Source organism: Sceloporus undulatus, chromosome 2 (genome assembly GCF_019175285.1).
Source record: "Sceloporus undulatus isolate JIND9_A2432 ecotype Alabama chromosome 2, SceUnd_v1.1, whole genome shotgun sequence".
Taxonomy (NCBI): Eukaryota; Metazoa; Chordata; class Lepidosauria; order Squamata; family Phrynosomatidae; genus Sceloporus; species Sceloporus undulatus.
In genome coordinates this window covers 223,435,491-223,442,712 of record NC_056523.1, presented here as the reverse complement: position 1 = coordinate 223,442,712, position 7,222 = coordinate 223,435,491, and the positions used below count along the sequence as shown (strand labels likewise).

At 41.4% G+C, this 7,222-nt stretch overlaps 2 protein-coding genes across 2 annotated transcripts in view; both read right to left on the bottom strand.

Annotated features, from left to right (window-relative positions):
• LOC121920584 (taste receptor type 2 member 10-like) overlaps positions 1-4,893 on the bottom strand; it is a 12,695-nt gene extending 7,802 nt beyond the window's left edge. Inside the window, exon 1 of the mRNA XM_042447709.1 lies at positions 4,576-4,893. Within this exon, the coding sequence (XP_042303643.1) occupies positions 4,576-4,893 (318 nt within the window). The remainder of the gene's footprint in view (positions 1-4,575) is intronic.
• Positions 4,894-6,287: 1,394 nt separating this feature from the next.
• Positions 6,288-7,220, bottom strand: LOC121920583 (taste receptor type 2 member 7-like). The gene has a single exon (XM_042447707.1). The coding sequence runs from the start codon at positions 7,218-7,220 to the stop codon at positions 6,288-6,290; it is 933 nt and encodes a 310-aa protein (XP_042303641.1).
• Positions 7,221-7,222: the final 2 nt, after the last annotated feature.

The window sequence follows — 7,222 nt, the reverse complement described above, 5'->3', positions numbered from 1 at the left end:
AAAGGGCCTTTGGCATTACATGTAAGGTCCTTCCTCCACAAATACACTCATCCCTCCATATTTGCTGATTTGATTATTCATGGATTTGATTAATATGTTATCTCTAGGAATATTTAGGTCATCCAGTGCAAGTCTACAGACAACAACAACAACAACAACAACAACAACAATAATAAAATTTATTTATATCCCGCTCCTCTACAAGATGCAATTGGAGTGGTTTACAAAGATTAAACACACACACACACACACACACACACACACACACACACACACACCAGAGATCTTAAAGGTCTTCTGATGGCCAGAGAAACTATTTGGGAAAGGCCTGTCGGAAGACATCAATCTTTATAGCTTTTTAAAAGCTGTTTAGGGTGGTAATTTGACGGATCTCATCCGGAAGACCATTCCACAATCTGGGCACGACAGCTGAGAAAGTCCTTTGGGAGGTGGTGGACAGCCTTGTTTTATAAGGCTGTAGCAAATTCCTCCCTGAGGATCTAAGTATGTGGGGAGTATTATATGGAAGGAGACGGTCCCGAAGATAGGTTGGACCCAAGCCATTTAGGGCTTTAAAGGTGATAACCAACACTTTGTACTGGGCCTGGAAACTAATGGGCAGCCAGTGAAGTGATTTTAAGATCATTTTATATGGTCTCTTCTGGATGTACCAGAGACCAGTCTGTCTGCCATATTTTGAACTAATTGAAGTTTCCAGACCAAGCACGAGGGTAGCCCCATGTAGAGTGCATTACAGAAATCAAGTCATGAGGTTACCAGCGCATGTACTACGGTCTCAAGGTCCCTGACTTCCAAGAAAGGGCGCAGCTGGCGTATCAGCCGAAGCTGATAACAGGCACTCCTGACTGTCGCATTCACCTGGTTTGTCATGTGAAGCAACGGATCTAGAAGCACCCCCAGACTGCGAACACAGTCCTTTGTGGGGAATGTGACCCCTTCCAGGATTGGAGGTTGTATCCCAATGCCTGGATTCGGAGCCGATACCATACGTACCTTCATTTTGTCTGGATTCAGCTTCAATTTGTTTTCCCTCATCCAGTCCATTACTGCCTTAAGACAGTCATTGAGAAGCGAGACACCATCTGAAGTCAAAGCCAATGACCAAGACATGGAGAAATATATCTGGGTGTCATCAGCGTATTGATAACACCCTGCCCCATGCCTCCGGACAATCTCTCCCAGCGGCTTCATGTATATGTTAAAAAGCATCGGTGACAGGATGGCACTTTGTGGGACACCACAATTAAGCTCTTTTCTTGCAGAGCAACTATTCCTTGCAGAGCAACTAGTGTTCCTTCTGAAAGCCACCCCACCTCTTTTTATCTTCTGCAAATGGGTGGCTGCTCCTGCTGCCTCTTTTCCTGGATCCAATTCTTCTGCTCCTGTCTCCCATGGAACAGTCAGCAACCACTCTCACAACTAACCCGTTTCTCTGCTTTGCTTGTTTTTATTCTTCCTTCTCTCCCTTGCCCCCCCCCCCCCACACACACACACTGTGCAGAGGCCATCATGGGTGCAGATTGACTAAGCTGGACTTCACACACACCCCTCCTAGCCTGCTTCAAGGCTGAGTGGGCAGAGAGAGAAGGGAGATGCTCCGGCCTTTCTTTTCTCTTCGGATGGAGCACCATCTCACCTGGAGCCCAGCTTCTGTGGCTGGGGTGCAGAAGAGACGTTTGGGAGGAGTGGTGTCACCTCCTTAAGAGTGTCACTTGTGTGGTCCACACCCTCCCCCTGCACCCCCTAGTGATGCCACTGCCCACAAGTGTGAATTCTAGCATTACATGGTCACTTCATCCTAAAGTGCTATGATTCCATTGAGCAACTCCTCCCTACTGGTTAGGTTCAAGTCCAACAGCGGCTGCAGTACCAGCATTTAACCACTGCACCACCAGAGCTCAGTGAATATCATGGCCAAGCTGGGAATCAAACCCTGGCCTCTAGTGTCGCAGTCCAACACTGAAACCACTATGCCGTGCTGGTTCTCACAATATAATGCTGATAACACAGTACTGCATATTCTTTGCTTTACTGCCTCACAAGAGACAATACACCATAGTTTCAAGCATTGGTCTTCTGAGATTTTCTGGAGAAACACATGTCTCACATGCGGGTATCTAAACTGAAGGCAACATTCCTCTATGCTTAAATTAATGGGATTTCAATTCTGAAAATGTTCTGTTGCAATGTTTTCTGTCCCTTCCCCTGATTGTTGATGATCTTTCTTAGTGCAGATATTATACAGTGCTTCCTTGGGTTACGAAATTAATTCGTTCCGCGGCCGCTTTCGTAACCCGAAAAGCCTTCGCAAGCCGAAAACCCATAGGCGCTAATGGGGAAAAGCCGCGATTCCGTGTGAAATAGCGCCGAAAAGCACCAAAAAATTTTTCGTAACCCGAAAAAACATTCGTAACCCAGAACAATTATTTCCTATGGGATTTTTTCGTATCCCGGAAATTTCGTAACCTGGGTATTTCGTATCCCGAGGTACCACTGTACTAAATTTGCTAAAATATCAGTATTTTACTATAAGGCTTCTTAAATTTTCTCAATAAGCTAACACTAAATTAAAAGAGAGTGTTTAGTACTTATTTATTTAAAAGCTAACACTCAGTTAAGAGATAGGTTTTTTATTTATTTATTTGATATCCCACCTTTCTCTTTGTAGAGGGCCCTTGTAGAGAGTTCAAACTCAGAAAGGCTTTAAGATATGCTATAAAATTTAATCTAAGTGCTATGTTTTCTTTTGAACCTCTTTTCAAGGGACAGAGGTCTAGGTAGGCATCAACTCAATTAGTCCATGTAACTATTATCACACTAGCGAGATCCCACTGGAAAATGGGATTTAAATGAGATTTAAATTAGGAAAAAAAAAAACAGAAATACTGGACATTTATCACATGACGTCACTGTTAATGTGAAATAACATGAAGTTAAACTGAAGTTAAACCAGATTAAAACGGCAGCTTTTTACTTTCAGGAGATACTGAAAGTAAAAAGGTGGTGTCTTTCTCCTCTTCAACTTCGGTTTAACTTCGTGTCATTTCACTTTAGCAGCAATTCGGTGTGATAAACATCCCAAATTTGCAGGTTCTGTTTAAATTAGAATTTTATTTAAATCCAGTTTCCATCCCGTTTCCCAGTGGGATCTTGCAATTGTGATAAGGCTGTATGACAATAATAGACTCATTTCTAGTAGAGTATGTTATTAAGGCCAGCTCTGCCAGCAGTCAAAGTCAGGCAACTGGTTGGAAGTGTCATTATTTGGGCAGAGAGGAACGGATTCTTTATTATTACATTATTATGTTCCAGTTTCTATCAGATGTTATTGAATGGGTTCAGATTCTGTTTGGACTTCATCCAGGAAGCAGTGAAGTATTACTGGATAAAGAAGGATGTTCAAAGTAGTATCACTTTTTTATTTCTGTGATGTGATCGTGTTCATGGCAATTTCATTCAGCCATATGTAAGTCTATTTGGGATTGCTCCCAAGCCACCTATCATCATAGGATTTGTTTCCCTCTTTTTGTCTTCAGTTCTGCTAACCCCAGGGATTGCCACATCTACAATTAAAACTTCCTTTCTCTCTACCAAGACACATTGTGTACTAATCATATCTAGGGTTGCCATAAGTAAGGACCTCCCAATCGGGACAAATGTAGGACAAATGTAGGATGGATTTTTCAAATGTAGGACACATTTTTAAAAATTGAGGACACACAAAAAATTGGCGATTTTTTTTAATGTTAATATAAATGCCTGTTTCTTAGGCATGATCAAAATGGAGGACATTTGGGCATTATTTCTAGACAGATGGCAGAAATGTACTTCCCTTTCTGGCAAAACACCCCCCACCTCCATTCCAAAACACACACAACAGCACATTTGGGCATTTCACATGGCTTTACTGAACATGGCCTCTTGCATCAGAGGCTTATTCCATAACCAAACCCCTTCGGTTTAACACTTAGCATGGTTTAACATGCCTATGCATATTAAACATGTCAAGGTGGTTTCACCGTTCTTGCACCAAGTGTACTTCTCAGAAGTGTGTGTCAAGGGACTTTGGTTTTTCTTCACTGCGTATGAGTTTGTAAAATCACAGCAATTTACATTGACCATGCCTCAGAACCAAAAACACAAAGAAAAGGTACTTTGGAAAGTCACACTCTCTCAGCTTCTGAAACAGTGCATGCATGCCTCTCAAGCTGACTCATATCATCATCTTCATCATCATCATCATCATCATCATCATCATCATCATCATCACCACCACACTATTACTGTCAAAACAAGGGAGACGTGTTAGCATTAAAAGCACCCAAAACAAACTTTGGAAGGTGACACTCTCTCGGCTTCAGAAACAGTGCTTGCATGCCTCTCAAGCTGACTCATATCTTCATCATCATCATCATCGCACTATCATTGTCAAAACAAGGGAGACTTGTTAGCATTAAAAGCACCCCCCCAAAAAAAACCCACCTTGAGGCCTCTGGCCACTCACTCACCACCTCCTTCCCCTCCTCCTTCTCCTTCTCCCCCTCCTCCATTTGCCTGGGGGCTGGGGCGGACGGGGTGGAGGAGAAGGGTGGTGCGGTTGCGTGCAAGGCGGGGAGGGTGGCGCGCGGCTACGCGCAGGAGGCGAACCTCCTCCACCTTTGGCTCCTCCATGTGGCCGTGCGGCCTGGGGAAGAGGGGGCAGAGGAGGAGGAGGTGAGTGGCGCGGCCGCGCAGGGAGGCAAAGGTGGACGGAGGCAGCGCCTCTTGCTCATGGGCGCGCCTCCTTCCCCGCCTCCTCCGCCCCCTCTCCTCCTCCTCCCCGTGTGCCTGTGCGCAGGAGGCACTGGCTCCGTCTGCCTTCGCCTCCTCCATGCAGGTGGGCGGCGGTCTGGGGGCGAGGGGGTGGAGGAGGAGGATGGCGCGGGCGCACAGGGAGGCACCGCCTCCAGCTTCGCCTCCTCCGCCCCAGGCAGGCCTCGCTGCCCTCCTCTTCCTCCCCACCTTTTTCCCAATTCATTGTCAGTCCCCCTACTATTATAAATTGGGTTGTTAACATAATTTTATAAATTTTCCTTATTAATCCTTTTTCACCTTCTAATTTTTTAAAATTATTTTTTCTAGCAATTCATTTTGGTCTAAAATATTCAATTGTATTTCATCTAATAATTTTATTATCCCTTTTATTTCAATCCAGTATTGATTTCCAATTAATATAGTTAATTTTTCTTCCTGTATTTGGGACCCCTGTTGAATCATATAAGTATCCAAAATTATTTTAAATCCCTTGATCTTGAATTTTTTAAAGATCTTTCCAAAGTCTTCAGTGTTACTTTTATTTAAATATTTGATAGGTAACCAGTTTTTTATACCCAGTTTTTTACTCCACTTCTCCCATATTTTATAATTCACCATCTTTGGACCAATTATTTTCTCTTTTCCCCCCCCCCCCCCATGTTTTTCCCTGGAAGATGGAGACATCCTCCATTTGATTGCTCTGTCTTTCTAATTTAACCCACTTTGTATTTTGATTACATTCTACCTTTATCATTCTTAGCAATTGAATTGCCTCAAAATAATGTTCGAGTGATGGAACACCTCATCCTCCATCATTTTGATGTTCGTATAATAATGCCTTATATGATCTGACTTTTTTATTCCCTGATATCCATTTTAATATTGATCTTTCTTCAAAACTTTACTAGGAATTATTTCTGGGATAGTTTGAAAAAAATATAAAAACTTTGGTAATACCATCATTTTAAACATCCTAATTTTTCTTAGCATTTTCCAATTTTTACTAGCCCATTTGGAGATTTGGTTCTTAATTTTTTCCATAATTGATTGTAATTATGCTGTACAATATTATCTAACTTAATTGATGAAATTACACCTAAATATCTCATATTTTTAATCCCCAAATTTCAATCCTGATACAGTTTGAATTTCTTTTTGTTCCCGCCAATAAGTGTTCATAAATATTATCTCCGATTTGGAGATTTGGTTCTTAATTTTTTCCATAAAACCCTTCCTTACTCCACTTTTTATTCTAAATTTTATAGATTTCTCTCCATTTACTGTAATTTGTGCTTCTGTATCATTATATATTTCCATGATATATATCTTCATATTCTCTTGAGATGATTATCAGTCTCCACCTTTGGTAATTTACTTTTCTCTGCCTCTCTCACATATATATGTGGAAGGAGAGTAGGGTTCGTCTTTTTCTTCTTGGAGATGAGGAATGCATATTTTCTTCCCTCTTCTTTTTAGGACGCCATTTTTCTTATATCTAGAATGTGGGCCACCACAGTTTTTAGTTTTGGATTGGTCAAAACTATTATTATGGTATGTGCTGAAGGAAAGATAGTCATAAGGATGTCGCTCAGAAGTTCTATACGGGTTTCATTGAGGAAAGTATTACTGGAAAAAAGTATCATACCAGCAAAATATAAAGAGTAGAAGAAGATATAAAGCAACAAAGTTTTAATGACCCTGATATGCATCTGAGTGGTTAGGTCCTTAATACCAACACCACTCTTTTTCAGATTCCTTATGTGTTTCCACAGAGAAAGAATCAAAACAATGGATGCAGTTACGCTTATCGTGAAATTTATGGAAGCAAAAATGATTTGAAAAAGTCGAAATGTAACAAACAAGTTTTTGCAAATCTGATTTTGGCTAACATTCACTGACAGATTTCTTGTCATATTGCATACCTTTTTATGTCCAGTGTAACTGTTGAAGAAAGGAATGGAGAAGATCATGAGACTACTTATTGATATCCCAAGCAGTCTAATTGAGAGCACATTGATCCTTGGCTTCAACCAGAGGAAAAAATGGTTGGCAAAGTTGGTTACCTTCACACAGTACAAAACACTGAGCCACGAGGCACACCAGAGGCTGATGTGGACAGAAAAAATCGAGGTAAAGTTGATTACTTCCTTTGTAAAAATATAAATATAGGAATCTCCTGGTGTGACTTCCAAAACATGGCCCAGGATGAAGGTTAAGTACGACAAAAGTCTGAAGATACTCAAATTAGTCAAGAGAAAATCAGAAGGGACCATCTTCCTGTTTTGGAGCCACTGTTTCCCATTAACAGCGATGATCAATCCATTTCCAAAAAGGATAGCAATGAATGCAGTTCCTACAAAGGTCCATGTAAAGATACCAAGTGGAGAAGTTAAGGCAGCATCCATTA

Excerpts from the sequence above, each read along its gene's own strand:
- LOC121920583 (XM_042447707.1), bottom strand. The coding sequence starts at position 7,220 with ATGGATGCTGCCTTAACTTCTCCACTTGGTATCTTTACATGGACCTTT.